This window comes from Trachinotus anak, unplaced genomic scaffold, assembly GCF_046630095.1.
Source record: "Trachinotus anak isolate AG129_WGS33_773 ecotype Australia unplaced genomic scaffold, CSIRO_AGI_Tana_v1 ptg000003l, whole genome shotgun sequence".
Taxonomy (NCBI): Eukaryota; Metazoa; Chordata; class Actinopteri; order Carangiformes; family Carangidae; genus Trachinotus; species Trachinotus anak.
Window position 1 is genome coordinate 17,225,676 of NW_027273854.1, and position 14,857 is coordinate 17,240,532.

General features: G+C 41.0%; 2 protein-coding genes across 3 annotated transcripts; both read left to right on the forward strand.

The window, feature by feature from the left end:
- Window positions 1-3,628: 3,628 nt before the first annotated feature.
- Window positions 3,629-7,356, forward strand: rpusd1 (RNA pseudouridine synthase domain containing 1). 2 transcript variants are annotated; one of them, XM_071474185.1, is made up of 6 exons: window positions 3,629-3,817; window positions 4,611-4,852; window positions 4,947-5,070; window positions 5,222-5,324; window positions 5,633-5,734; window positions 6,292-7,356. In XM_071474185.1, exons 2-6 carry the CDS (start codon window positions 4,635-4,637, stop codon window positions 6,702-6,704), a joined length of 960 nt encoding a protein of 319 aa, XP_071330286.1. In that variant the 5' UTR covers window positions 3,629-3,817; window positions 4,611-4,634; the 3' UTR covers window positions 6,705-7,356. The 2 variants fall into 2 exon arrangements, with proteins under 2 accessions (XP_071330286.1, XP_071330285.1); XM_071474184.1 differs by having other exon boundaries at window positions 3,632-3,817; window positions 4,629-4,852.
- A 1,423-nt stretch (window positions 7,357-8,779) lies between these two features.
- slc25a17 (solute carrier family 25 member 17) lies at window positions 8,780-13,726 on the forward strand. Its single transcript, XM_071474183.1, has 9 exons — window positions 8,780-8,993; window positions 9,394-9,454; window positions 9,550-9,616; window positions 9,974-10,125; window positions 10,350-10,466; window positions 10,636-10,784; window positions 12,176-12,271; window positions 12,360-12,445; window positions 13,068-13,726. The coding sequence occupies exons 1-9, from the start codon at window positions 8,937-8,939 to the stop codon at window positions 13,219-13,221; spliced, it is 939 nt and encodes a 312-aa protein (XP_071330284.1). The 5' UTR covers window positions 8,780-8,936; the 3' UTR covers window positions 13,222-13,726.
- The last annotated feature ends 1,131 nt before the right edge of the window (window positions 13,727-14,857 follow it).

The window sequence follows — 14,857 nt, forward strand, 5'->3', positions numbered from 1 at the left end:
ACTATTGGACAACTGGACAGTTTCAGGTAGATTCTCCAGTAATTTTCAGTAATCTCTTTAAATCCTCTTTAGTAGTGAACAGCAGTTACCAATGATAAACCTTTTCTTTTCCTGGATAAATAATATTTTTAATCCTCTGTTGCCATTTTTCATTTGTACAGTTGCTGAAAATAGAATCAGGTATAGGGACAGATTTGCAATTTAAAAAACAGAGCTCTACACATGCCGAGGTTATCACTGAGTGAGTTAGAACTGCGCAGCAACCAAAACAATCTGCCTCATATGATCATTTTCTCCTAGGGGACGATTCAAATCACACTTGAGAGCTGGATAATCCACATCATCTACTCAAGGACAGTGTCTATTATTGCACCACTGTCGCATGTCTGCTCGCACACTGAAAAGGCTCTTCTCCATCTGTCTTATCCATCTGTGAGTCAGTCCTCCTTGGCGGGTGTGGGTACTGCGGCGGTGGTGTTGTTGCTGCTGAGCGCCTGCTCCAGCAGGGCTCGCTGGGCTGTAGCTGGCAGATAAAGGAAGAAGTAGAGAAGCGCCAGCAGCAGCAGAGCCAGCAGCAGAAGGAAACCCCAGTCTGATGTCATGATGGGCTCCTCACAACGCGCCTGGAGAAAAGACTTGTTCTGCATGGTGCACAGAAAAATTAGCAGCACTGATGCTGTGACGAGGTGCAAGAGAAAAGTCTAAGAAAGTAACAGAGCGCAGAAATGCATGCGAGGGCCAGAAGAGCTTTGTTTTGAAATTGGAAAATCACACCAGATCAAACCACATCTCTTCTTTCTAAAGTAAATTGAATTAAAGGACAGTCGTTGTTGGTAAAATTGATAATGGTTATATAATCTGTATCCTTCACAATTTGTATCATCAACTGAAGTTGGTTTAGGTGATTTTTCTCCCTAAATTGGACATATTTCACTCTGCTGCAAAACACTGCATCCAGATGAAGAAAACAGGCTACTGGTAGTCTGGTTCCAGTCTTTCACCAAGTGTTTCAGTTGCTGAAAAAATCCAGAGAGTAAAAAGAATAAATCCAAGAGGGAGCAAGTCAGCTTGAACAACATGGAGTCAGTTAAATCCAGGGAAACACGACATCCAGGTAGGTTTCAATCATGGAGCTGGAAAAACAAAAGATGAAAAAAAAAAAAACGTCCTCTGGTCTTTTCACATGCAAATAATCTTAAATTTGGTAATATTTCCAGTTAATGGTTGATATTTTTATAGGTAATAGAGTAAAATAATACCAAGTTTTTTATCAATGAGATAGATCCTTGTTATTGAAAAGGATCATCATGACTGTCTATAATGTCTGTCAGCTCTCTCCTCTTCATCTTTTCTGTCATCTGACTGAAATGTTTGTGACGAAACACTGAAACTGCTTAGTGCCACGTGCATCTGTGTGTGTGTGTGTGTGTGTGTGTGCTATCCTTTCTTGTTATGGTGCATGTCCAGGTAAACACGCCAATCTGCCATTCAGCTCTCTGAGATGATTTGCTCTGAAATGTTATGCAACAATAACCAGAAACTCATCTATAGGGACATAATGCATTTGACTTTCCCACTGTAGTAACACCTGTGTCATTTATACACACACGCGCGAGGGGAAGCAGATTGGGTTATGAAATGCCAATTATATAACAATTCTTGATCTGCTTAGCTGAAAACACAGTCATACCTGGCTACGTTCAGGGATTACTGGAAGACCCTGCTCTTTATTTAACCAGAGTGTTTCAGCACTGTATGTTCCCCGCAGTCGTCGCTGGGGGAGTGCTTTGAGAGGTTTCTTCTGAACCTGCAGATACTGACAAGTTTTTCATTGCCAGTGACATCTCAAGATTACAGAGAGAAGATCCTTGCAGCAAACCTGTTTCCAGAAACCCAGCAAGCATTTGAGGAACTCAGCAGACGCTGTTTATTGAGAGTGAGAAATGCCAAACACTTTAGATATTCTAATATGAAATAATGGCAATAAAGAACTACCATTTGTAACTCCAACAACCATTAAGCAAATAGAATATGTTTTAACCCAGATCTTATTAGACTTTGTTGTCATATTTGTTGTATTTACAGTGGTGTGTAGCTGTAGAAATGGAAAAATAACATGAGCACAGTCGAGATCCAACTGAGACTGAGACTCCTACACCTCAGCTGCTGTAGGAGGTCACAGGGAAACACGGTGGCTCAGTGGTGAGCACCGTGGCCTCACTGACATACCAGAGCCCAGCGGCTGCTTCTGTCTGTCTGGAGTCTGCATGTTCCTCTGTGTAATATCTACAGAAGGTAAATGACAAGGAGATCCTGGTGCCCGTTGGAGGATTCAAATAATGAATGACATTGCCGCGCTGTGTGATGTGTACCCCTCTCAGGCTGTAAACTACAGAGAAGGCTCACATATCTACTGACGATTCAAAGACTGGTTTATTCATATTCACTGTTGTATTTTGATGCACATCTCAGTTAATACAACATAAATTAACTGTACAGCAAAGTAAAGGCAGGCTCTGGCCCTGCCTCTGGAGCTCAGAAACTTAACCTGCATTTTTAACATGCAGTGTCAGTATAAGGACAAGGCACTGAGGCTCCGAGCTGCAAAGCACTACAACATTTAACAGGATACAACACATAACAGCATTTTATGATCTCAGATACCACATGCTCACAGTACTGGATCCAGCACGTGATCAGAGCCAGTGACCCTTTCCAGATAAAAGTGTCGAGGTGAGGTTGAGGTGAGGGATTATGGACATCACAGCGGGTGAGCGACCTGGAACAGTGGCTACTGACAGAGCAGAAACAGATGAAACGAATTCACTGAACATAATCCGGTGTCAAGATGATGGACTCTTAAATCTTCTGGTTAAATTCATGCGAATTTACAATGGCATTGCCATAATTATGTCCATTTAAAATTGATCTTGGTCAAACGGTCAGGGGAGGAGATGAAACTATTTATTTCTTGATTGGCATTTACCTGTATGTCTTTGGACTTTTGTGAATTACTTCTGGCCTCTACATGGACTAATGGACTAAATATAATTCATTTAATATTTATTTGTTTTTATTTTGTGTAAAGAGAGAGGACTGAATACCCACCTGAACTTTTATTTATTACGCTATGCAACACATGTTGTACATCACACATTAATCTGTTGATAATCTATGCATAACAATATCTAATATAAATTGCAGAAATGATTTATATATTATTCATGCACAGTCCTGTAGTCTACTGTACAGTTTTTAGGAATATTCACCTGACTTGCACTAATGTACTATGTATTATAATATTGTGCAGTGTATATTTAGCACATAGTAGGCTATAGTTATGGTTCTATCCTTTGTCTCTACTGTATTTTTATTTGATTCTATTTATTTTTTATACTTTTATTCACTCTATATAATCTATGATACACAATCCAGCCTTTAAATATATAGTTTTACCTACATCATAACCCCTGACATGTGTAACCTGAACTGCAGTTTATAAAAACAGCTGTTCTGCGTTGAACCCAGGAGAGTCATCCAGATAAGTGACGGCCATGCTGCTCCACACAGCGGGCGGCGCGCTTCACCTCCCGCAGTGTTTTCTCTCCGTCAGGTCAAACGAAGAAGAAGAAGAAGAAGAAGAAGAAGAAGAAGGAGCGGCTCTGTCCTCACTGCGCCACTCGTGGTTTTGTTTACGTCCCTGTTTTCCTGTGAATGTGCGCCTACTTTTAGTACGTCGAAAAAAACATACCACACATTAGTTGTGGCCAGTTACCCGTGGTAGTTGTCCGGATATTGGCAGTGTTATGTCTGACAGGTAACTAGTTTCCTTACGTTGTTAGCTTACAGCAGCTAGCAAACTAACGGTGCTAACATGCTAACCAGAAAGTTGTCTTCCTAGCGTTTTGGATGGGGCGGTGTCCCTGTGCTTTACACTGATTTCACAGAAATCACACATTTATTTACAAACAAAAATGCTTCAGACAAGAGCAGATACGACCTGTTTTTCTTAAAGTCCTAAACGTGTTAATCTGTTTAAATACAGTGTTGTTAAAACGTCAATTGAAATTGATGTTGCTGTGGCTGATTAACCACTTTGTCAGTGATAGTTCTTCCAGTCAGTTGTTGCCTATTTTGGCCCATGTCCACTACTTAATCTATATTTACATTAATAGGTACTGAAGTACATAATTGAGATACTTCTCTCTATTGTAGTGTTTCCATTTTGTGCCTCATTATTCTTACATTTACATATTACATATTTCTCTCCCTCTACTAACTTTGCTTGAAACTTTATTGTGTATGTAGAGGTTTTACTTACTGACTTAACATATGATAAATTTATGAAATATGACACATTGTTGCAGATTAAACTGCCCAACGTATTTGACATTATCTCAGTATCAACCAGCTCCAACACTAAAAGGCTGCTTCCCATAAAAGTATTGGTAACCAAAAAAACAATAAGACACTATACAAAATAATATACCAGTATGAAATGAGCCACTCAAGATGATAAATACACTGGATGCCTAACGTACATTTTGCTTAAAATATGAAATATGTTCAGAGACCCTGGCTAAAACTTTCATATATACATAAATATATAGTCATCCACCTTTCCACAGGGCTGCATGAGTTGTGTCAATCCATCGCTGCACATCATGACCACAGAGCCTGCTAGCCTGGAGGGCCTGCATGTGCTGTACCAGAGTGATGACTACATCGTGGTGGACAAGCACTGGGACATCCGCATCGACAGCAAGATGTGGTATGAGAAACACACCGTGCAGGCACAACTTCGGCATCACTTCCCTCAGCTGGCAGACCCTAGCACGTACTATGGATTCAGGTCAGAATCACACTATTATCAACAACATCAGCTCACAGACATTGTGCTCATAAAGAGTTAAAGTCTCTCATCATTTTTCTCCTCTTCCCACCAGGTTCTGTCATCAGTTGGATTTCTCCACCAGTGGGGCTCTTTGTGTTGCCCTCAATAAGGCTGCTGCTGGCAGGGCCTACCGCTGCTTCAAGGACCGCACTGTCACCAAAGCCTACCTTGCCCTGGTATGGAACATAAACACTGTGTTTGTTCACAGACACACACACACACACACACACACACACACAGGGTAGACTTAGTGCCATGTATCTGTCTGTCTGTGATAATAAAGATCTGTAAAGATAAAATTAATTCAACATTTTCTTTGCTTCCTAGATTCGCGGCTGGGTGGAAGAACAGACACAAACTCTGGACTTCTCCATTGGCAAGAACTCCTCAGAGGGAAAAACACATATGATGTGTATTGAGGGAACACAGGGTACGTGAATCTGGCTTGGTTTGCACAGAGTTTGTGATTTAGAACGTGGATAAAATTCAGGTATTTTGATTTTAAAATTCTGATTGGAAACCACACAATTTGTTCAATACATTTTTGACAAATAAAGTTGGAGATGAATCATTAAATAGTGGATAGTGGACTGCCTACCTATTCATGTAACTCCACTAGGCTGACACAGACACAACTCATTTTATGGTTCTCAGAAGTTCATCAGTCAAATAGAAAAATAACCAGAGGTAATTTTTGCATTTTTCTTGCTTATCCTCCTCCCATCTTTCTGTCGTCAGGTTGTGAGAACCCCAAGCCATGCCAGACTGAGCTGACAGTGTTGGAATATGGGTTGTATGATGGAGATCCTGTCACCAAGGTGCTACTGCAGCCGCTCACTGGTAACAACACTCATTTGTTTCCTCTGATACAAGGGAAATGAAAGATTTGTCTTTGCACAAAACCGTCTTTCGAATGTGAGGCGACAAAATGTGATTACATGTGCCTTTTCAACCTTGGATTCATTTAGAAACAAATGGTACTAGAGAAAGTTTACGTTTGTGGAACAGTCATCAAGTTTTCTTAGTTTAAAAACTTGAAATGAACAGAATGAAATGGAGTATAATATAATTCATTTTTATGTAGATTGTTTTGGCCATTGGTGTTGGATACACCTCACTTGTGGTAAACCACCTTCATCATACATTAAACCAAATTTATAGAGAATTAAAATGGATATAAAATATAATCAATCCCTCACTGGTTAATTAAGCATGCTCTGTTGTTCTACTTCTGTGACTGGCTGGTAAATAACCACACCAGTGTGCCATCTTTCTTACTTGGGATAAAGGACTATAGTGATAGATCATTTTAACTTGAGGTACCATGAAAATGCTCTGGCACAGCTGTGAAAACTCTCCCTCCCTCTCTGGCTCCTTGTCTGTACCTTTTCCTTCAGGCCGAACGCACCAGTTAAGGGTCCACTGCAGCGCCATAGGCCACCCCATCGTCGGGGACTTCACCTACAGCTCGGGAGCGGACGACGCCCCGTACCGCATGATGCTGCACGCCCACCTCCTCCACATTCCACTGGAACCTCAGCCCCTGCTTGTCTCTGCTGGAGACCCCTTTCTCCCCATGGTGGATCCCAAGTGGCTCCCACAGCGCTCATTACGGACACTGTCAGCCACCATGGAGGCCCTGCTGGAGCACAGGGTGGAGGAGGACAGGAAGATTAAAGAGGAGGAGAGAGAAAGAGCGAGAAGAGTGGAGGAGAGGAGGAAACGCAGCAAGGAACAGAGGACTGAGGAGGAGAGTGAGGAGCAGAGGAGGCAGTGTCAGGAGTGGCTGAGTGAATGGGCTGGAGACTGATGGAGTCTTTTGTATGATTATTTATTTTAATTTATTTTAGCTGTTAACTTAACTAAGCCATTTTGAGCATGTAACCTCCATCTCAGTGACCGCCTGCGTTGCATTTAAATGCCATGTATGGAAGTGGACTATTACCTTACTTCCCCTCACAAACCAGTCAGTACCGTTGTGTTAGGAAAAACGTGTGTGAGCTTTTAAACTGTTTCTCTCTCGACCACTATAACCAGTTTTTGCAGTGGGTCAGTGAGCGGCTCCACTGCAGTAGCTGACAAACAAGTGCCTTGCTCAGGTTTATGTTTATAAGTGAGGGGTTGGGTTGATGTCATTCATTTCCTACTTAGTGTAATAGTTTTTAATCAGTGACCATTCTGTTTTCCTGCCAATCTATCTAACCATGCAGATAATTTTAGGTCGATGTGCCAAAGTTATAAGATATTTGCCTCTGATTCAAACAGCAGCAGTTGAACTGTTTTGTCCTCAAACATGCTGATAAGCCAGTGTGTTTGTCACATGTGCTGCATGGCTCTGACACATATGAAATCACATGTAAAATTTTAAAGCTAACCATACTGTATGTTTCTTTGCATTTTGACTGACAGTGTCCATAAAAAGCATTTGTCCCCCTTAAGAAATAAAATAGAAAAACACTTTATGTCATTGTTAATATGTGTACATATTAAACCTTAGGAAAGCACAACATGACAAATACAAAAATACCAATCAGGGGAAGGATGCAGGTATACTTACAGGCCATTAAATGTACCTGAGAGCACAATAAAGTCAGTTATAGCAAAATAGAAAAATAAAAAATATGGCACAGGTGTTAATTTGTGAAGAGAGGGCTATCAGTGTGCCAGAGGGTCAAGGTCGACAGAGGCCGGCACGAGCTCAGTGGCAGCAAGGACTGCCTTATCAATCTGAATATACAATCCATTACCAGAAAAAAAACAGCTGCTCTGTACCAGATTGGTCCCTCTTGGGCCCTGAACAGCTGACACACGTCACTGCAGTCATTCCACACAGGACCCTGCTGGTGTAATAGCTGACTCTGCAAACAGAGATCAAGTATTTGTGCGGCAGCCGAAGGGTGACGCGTCGAGGTCTGAGGCTGTCCTGCAACTCCTGCTGCCTGTTGATCTACACAGCATGAATGGCAGCGCTGTGCAGTTCATAGTTTTATTCTTGTGCAGTTTTAATCCTGTGTTACTGGTTGATATCCTCATGTTCTGTCACCACACCCTGAGACAGCTGTCATGGTGGTGTAGTTACAACCTTTTTCCAGCCAGTGACAGGCCACAGTTGATGTTTCTTGGTCTGCTGCAAATCCATAAACACATAAATGAATCTTTGGGTTGTCTATCGTGGGTTCTTTTAGATCACACTTGAAGTCAGTTCTAGGTATTTTATTCACATTCAAATTAAGTGTGGATTGATATTGAAGTTTCTGTTTCATGCAATCTAACTGTAATAACAGTGACTATATAGCAACACATGCAAACAGGAGGTCTGACAGGCTATTTCTCTCAATTTTTGTGGACAGCAAATGCTATAAATTTGAGAGTAGACTTTTCCTACTGTACTGTACCAACTCTACTCTTTTTCTGCAATATTTGAGGGAAGATCTGGACAGAAGCAAGGGAATTTTTGTGCTCAATATGATGAAGTAAATAAAGAAGAAAATAGAAAGAAGATGCAAAAGCACAAGTCACTATACAGTGCAGTGCAAATTTCCAGCAAAGACAATGATAAAAATGTGTGTGTAAAGTTGAATCTGTGTTATTATATTCCATGTATGGGTGAAAGGTAACAACATAGCTACAACATGCTCAGTATCTTGGGCGGGATCCTCATTAATCCCACAAATGCTACCGGATAAATGCAGAAACTTATAGCAGAGCCTACAATGAATGATCCCACTGTCCCTGGATTCCTGTCGAGGTGGACTCTACACATTTTCCTAGACGGCGAAATAACAAGGAATTTAAGATATTTTGAATGCTAGGCTGCAGAAATAAATGGTGGAGACCGGACTGTGGCTCAGACTGGAAAGACCTACATTACCCACAACCCCCTTCGCGCTCTGTACAACAACGTCTGCAAGTCAGCCACAAGGAAGTCGAGCTTCAAAGACCAAAACAGCCACCAGCAGGGTGCGGGGGTGACAACAGACACAGGAGCCGAGCTGTTGGTGGGAAACACGAAATAAAGCGCAGAGAAACAATCCCGATCAGAATGAGCTCCGAGGTTTTCTCGTACGAGAGTTTGGTTCATGCGGTGTCTGGAGCAGTGGTAAGTCAGCCTGAACTTTCTCTACTCATTCTGCCACTGAGTGTGTAAAGCTAAAGCTTTATTGTAGGCGTTACACCTTCCATGCAAAACTTCATTCAAAATGTAACGTTTCCTGCTGTTTTGGACCTGATAGCGCAACATGCCACATAAAATATCTCACCTCTTTCGCCAACAGCAAGTGTTACTAATAATCTACCAAACCTGCCGAAGTGAATGATGTTTTAGGCTCATATCGAAAATACAGCATCTTCGACCTTAGTGTGTGTTTTGTGCTATAGATACTTAAATCCCTTTAAATTATTAGATTACTCTATGACATTTGGCGTGAATTCTTTCTCATATGAAACAAAATGGCACGTACAATCTTTGTCTTTCCACCACTGACTGTGTCCTCTTTTAGGGAAGTGTGACTGCAATGACAGTGTTCTTCCCTCTGGACACTGCCAGACTGCGGCTTCAGGGTAAGGACAAGCAGAAATGTAGTGTTATTTGCAGTGGTTATAGTAATCATTGTGACGTATTTACTTAAAACAGCTTGTTTTGTGTTCGTGTCCAGTGGATGAAAATAGGAAGGCCAAATCAACTCCAGCCATTCTGACAGAAATTATCAAAGAAGAAGGACTGTGAGTGGGAAAATGTTCAGATTTGGGCCCCTAGTTGCATGCCAGTAAATTCTTGATTATATGTGTCAGCTTTGTCAGTTCATATAGGCAAAAACACAGCCGTTGTTTACATATGTACTCTGTATAAATGTTCATCTTGGATACTAAAAATGTCGGCACTAAAGTTGAAAATATCTCAAGTCCTACAAATAATGGCTTTAACCTTTCACCTCATAGTGGTCATAGTGATCGCTGCTCTCTTTTAAAACATGTCAGAGCCATAATGGTACACGCTTACACATCACAAACACTGCGGTGCAGCAGTAGAGGTGCTCTAAGATGTGTTCCTGTGTTTCCTGCCCCCACCACCTCCTGCAGTCTAGCCCCTTACAGAGGATGGTTCCCGGTCATCTGCAGCTTGTGCTGCTCCAACTTTGTCTACTTCTACTGCTTCCACAGCCTAAAGGCGAGCTGGCTGAGGGGAAAGCAGTCAGCACCCAGCACTGACTTAATCATAGGCATCGCTGCAGGTGAGATGCTCATTTCAGATACAAAACACTAGTTTTATTAAATCGTATTAATTCAGCTAGCATACACTATGCATTACTTCCAGCTGTCTTAACTGTGTCAGCCACATTGCCGTTTCAGTCCTCTAGGGATTTGCAAATATTGAAACGAACCATGGTCTATATTTGCTTTTGTGACATTTCTGGTCACACTGTCTTGATTTTCATGTGCTTCCTTCACTCTCCAGGTATTGTCAATGTACTAGTTACCACTCCTTTGTGGGTGGTCAACACCAGACTGAAGCTTCAAGGTTCCAAGTTTCGCAATGCAGACATCCGGCCCACCAACTACTCCGGCATTCTGGGTAAATAGCCATTTTCTGACCATGGTTATTATGTTCCTATAATTTATTCTGAGTCAGTATTTTCCTCATCACACATACATTCGTGGCATGTTTGGATGGTCTTGAATTATGACCCCTTTTTCTCTCCCTCTTTTCCAATAATTACTAACAAACTGTTTTATTCTTGCAGATGCATTTGTACAGATCATCCATGATGAGGGCGTGGGAGCTCTGTGGAATGGCACCTTCCCGTCCCTGCTGCTGGTGCTGAACCCTGCCATCCAGTTCATGATTTATGAAGGCCTGAAGAGGCAGCTGAGGAGAGGAGTTCCCAGGGAGGTGAGTGAGAAACAGGAACATGAGGGAGGGATGGGAGTATTTAAATATTTGAAGGAAAAGGAAGTGTACTGAAATCATGGAAGTAGGTTAGAGAGGAGAGAGGAGCATATATGAAGAACTAAGTAGGACAATGTGAGTTGAAATTTTCAGTATGACGCTTTTATTATTCATAAAGTATCTATAATAATATAACTTTTGTGCACCACCACCTAACAGAAACATTTTTGGCAGTGCTACGTCAGATGTGGATATCAAATGGTTTTTTATTTCAGTCTTAAAAAAGACACTTATAACATGACAGTACAGTTTAAACTGGAAATTAAAACTAAATACAGTATTAAAGGACCTAATTGTAAGTTTAGCTATTTCTACATAGACAGCATTAGCAATAACAGCTGTTAACATACCAGTCTAGAAGAAACGCTGCGATTTCAGCATCAAACTTCGCTCCTTTACTCGCCAAGAGCTGTCTCCAGAGGTGTAAAGCTACAGTCCGCCAGTGTTAACTCTTGTCTCTATTGCATCTTTTCTCCTACTGGACTTAGCATGATAACCAGCTAGCCTTGGCGTGTCTTTTCCCTTTCCAATAGCGCCACAGTGCTTCGTCAAATCTGCCCTGAAGATGTAGCGCTGCTCAGAGGACATATTATAACCTCTCATATATATAAGTATATATATAAGTCTTATAAATGCAATCACCACCACCTGCTCCTGACAAGAAACCACATTTGGTGGCAGAGAAAACTTACAAAAAGCCGCTTTAATTATATACATATAATAAGTCTAAAATATGTTAAACTTGCTGTATACCATATGCAAATATCCTGATTCATTACTGAACTCTTCACTGTTTGCTAGTGACATGACGAGATGAGTCAGATTACCTCACCTCAAATGTAGAAATAATGCAACATGCATTTTAGCATGATGTTGTCATTATTGAAAACCTGTAAAATTGAATTGAAAAGTAAAGGAGAGTAGTTACTTCAGGTCAGGCCATTTTCTGGATGAGTAGACATTCACTATACAGAGATGTGGGAAATCTGTTCACATGATTTTCTGCGTGGCTTAAACAGAGGTGAGAGGGAATGTAGACGCAGACGTAACCAGACAGACTAACTGAGCATTTGTGCATGCACGATTTCACACTACGTGCACTTTGACATTTGGATAAATGTATTAGTTAAGAAGAATCTGATGGTCATGGTTAAGAAGGGGAGACTGTTCTTTATTCATTTTACCATTTTACCTTGTAGTTAAATCCAGGAAAGCTTCTACACAAGCATGTTCCTCAAACATTTAGGCTAACACTGTTCCTCTGACGATGTGAATTCCTGCAAAACCTGCAGATTTGTGCCAGATGAAAATGTTTTCCTCTTTTTCCCGACAAGCTGTCTTCTGTTGAGGTCTTTATCATTGGCGCTGTGGCCAAAGCTGTGGCCACCACTGTCACATACCCACTGCAGACCATACAGTCCATTCTGAGGGTAGGCTTTATGTGTATACAGTACATTTATACTATAGATTGCTATAATTGCCACATATTTTGCTATAATCACACAAAATTCTTCACAGTTTGGTCAATTCAATGAGTCAACAGCCGAGTCAAAACTACTGTCCAGTCTAAGGACTATCAAGTGTTTACTGGTCAACAGAGTGAGGTGGGTGCGCGTGTGTACACACACACACACACACACACACACTTACACACGCAGAGTACATTTTTATGTTTTCAAATAAGATTGCAATTTCAATTTTGTCTAATTTTATGGCTCCATTTAAGTTTCTGCATTTGACCTATATATAGCTAATAATGTAATGTTGAAGCATATGTTTGACTTGGAACGGCTGTAGCAGTTGAATTTCAAGGACTTTGTCATCAATCCTAGCAGGGCAAATCTGCTTTTCACGTATCCAGACTGGTTTTGGTAATCTGACAATGACCAACTCAACCATTCATTTTCAGCCATTTGTAGTTGGGTATATCTGGAAATCAGATTTCAACTAGCCTTTTACATAATTTAAAATGACATGTGCACTAACCTAGAACATATTTTGTAAACATGACTTGATATTGCTATGAATACTCTTAGCCTCCAACTTGCTCCTAAGGTCTGAATTTTAAAAACTATTTACTATTCATTATTATAACTACAATCATGCAACTCTTTCTAATGCTTTTGAGAAGTGCAAAAAAAAAAAAATCAATGAGACAATACATTCTCATAAAGATATCAATAATTAACATAGTTTTCCTGTTTTGTCCCTGATTGTCTGCTGCAGGAAGTATGGCATGTTGGGCCTGTTTAAAGGCCTGGAAGCCAAACTGCTGCAGACGGTGCTGACTGCTGCCCTCATGTTCCTTCTGTATGAGAAGATTGCCAGCTGTACCTTCAGAGTCATGGGTCTGAGCAACAACCACTACAAGAAACGCTAGCTAACAAAACACTTCACTACCATGGACGTTTGTCTACATGAAAGCACTGATGAACTGTATGAATCACTGTTTATCGAGCCCATGATGGGGACACCCTGGAAATCTGTCACCTGACACTGGAAACACCAAGGTTATTATCGTCAAGCTCACTGCCCTCCTGTCTGCCTGGGTGTCCTGAAAAGACATGACTACACACATCCCTTCTTTCTCTAGTTAAATATAGACAGATGTCTGTGAGTGCTTCATGTCTGCCGTACTGTACCTTACTGTAGAAATAATGACAGTTTGAGTCAGCAACAAGATGAAAACATGACCAGTCAGACAATAAAAAGTGGTAAAAGTCCTGAAACAGATGCATTGTCATCACATCAATTGAACATTATGTGTACAACAGCTGCTGTTAAACCTATTAAATTTAGAGGCTGTACGTCTCATAAAGCCACTCACTTTGTCTGTAACTGTTCTACAGAAAATTATTGTTAAGGATAAAAGTGAAGCTTGTTGATTTTCTCTTGATGTCTTGAAATGAGAAATGATGAAAATGATTGATAACACTGAATATGCTTATATGCGGTCACAAACCCTCCATCCAAGACCAGAGAGACAAAGAAAAGCAACACTTTCTGTTTTCAGGAAGTAGACTGTTTCGTTTTTAGTGTATCAGCACAGCGGCTGTCTCCTCTCACCAACATAACATCATCAGACTCTGAATGGAAACAAGACTGTCATTTCTGGAAGGACAGTAAGTTTCATCAGAGCAGAAATGAAACCTAATCAAGGCTGCAGCTCCTCTCTCACCTGAGCAGCTGAGTCCAACAGCTTTGCCGAATAAGCCGGTGTCTGTGGCTGAGCCTGAACTTCCACAGTCCAGGAGAGCAGACTGATACAACTCCCCCCACGGAGGACTGACGGAGAAGCTACACACCACCTCCACATCTTGCTTCTCAGTTTCAGTTTAGTAAGTCGGCTTCACACACAGAGGACCACAGCTGGTTAGAGTCTGGAGTGAAAGAGAGGGAGCCTGATGCCCACGGCCCATTGAGAAGGATCTTTACATCAACACAACCAACCAACTCTAACATCACCAGATAAAGACTCTCCTGTCTCCTTTATGCTGACATACACAGCCATGCCTGCCTGTCCCATGATGAAGTTTACAAGTTAATATTAATGAATGTAATGACGACCCATAGATAAAAAATCTTGTGTTATCTTCCTTACAAACACCTCACGATAAACCTTATTATGTCTTCAGATAAACCTGATGATGTCTTGAGTTCCACTAAGTTGAGACCTCACATATCTGATGGAAAACCCACATCATAAACTGGGGTCAGGGAATTGACAGACAAGGGCATTTATTTAGAAAGTGTTACAAAGCCATCATAATTGATGCCAAATTTGTAAAAGCACATCATCTAGAGGCAGCATTTAAATTTAAAATAAAAGAGGACCTAATATTGATCCTTTTGGGATGCCACAAATGTATCCTGAGATAAACTAAAACACTTCACTACATTTTCATGATAGTACCTTTTACTGAAGCCAAGTTCTTAAAGCAGGAGTTAAATTTGGTATTTGTGCGACATGGTTTTGCACCTTTTGCATATCTATAATAAAACATCGTCCTACCTGA

Bases quoted from the DNA above. Each gene is read 5' to 3' on its own strand.
- rpusd1 (XM_071474185.1), top strand. From the start codon at position 4,635: ATGAGTTGTGTCAATCCATCGCTGCACATCATGACCACAGAGCCTGCT. The intron at 5,071-5,221 runs GTATGGAACATA...TTTGCTTCCTAG, and splicing joins CCAAAGCCTACCTTGCCCTG to ATTCGCGGCTGGGTGGAAGA. The intron at 5,325-5,632 runs GTACGTGAATCT...TTCTGTCGTCAG, and splicing joins GTGTATTGAGGGAACACAGG to GTTGTGAGAACCCCAAGCCA.
- slc25a17 (XM_071474183.1), top strand. From the start codon at position 8,937: ATGAGCTCCGAGGTTTTCTCGTACGAGAGTTTGGTTCATGCGGTGTCT. The intron at 10,467-10,635 runs GTAAATAGCCAT...TTATTCTTGCAG, and splicing joins CAACTACTCCGGCATTCTGG to ATGCATTTGTACAGATCATC. The intron at 10,785-12,175 runs GTGAGTGAGAAA...TTTCCCGACAAG, and splicing joins GGAGAGGAGTTCCCAGGGAG to CTGTCTTCTGTTGAGGTCTT.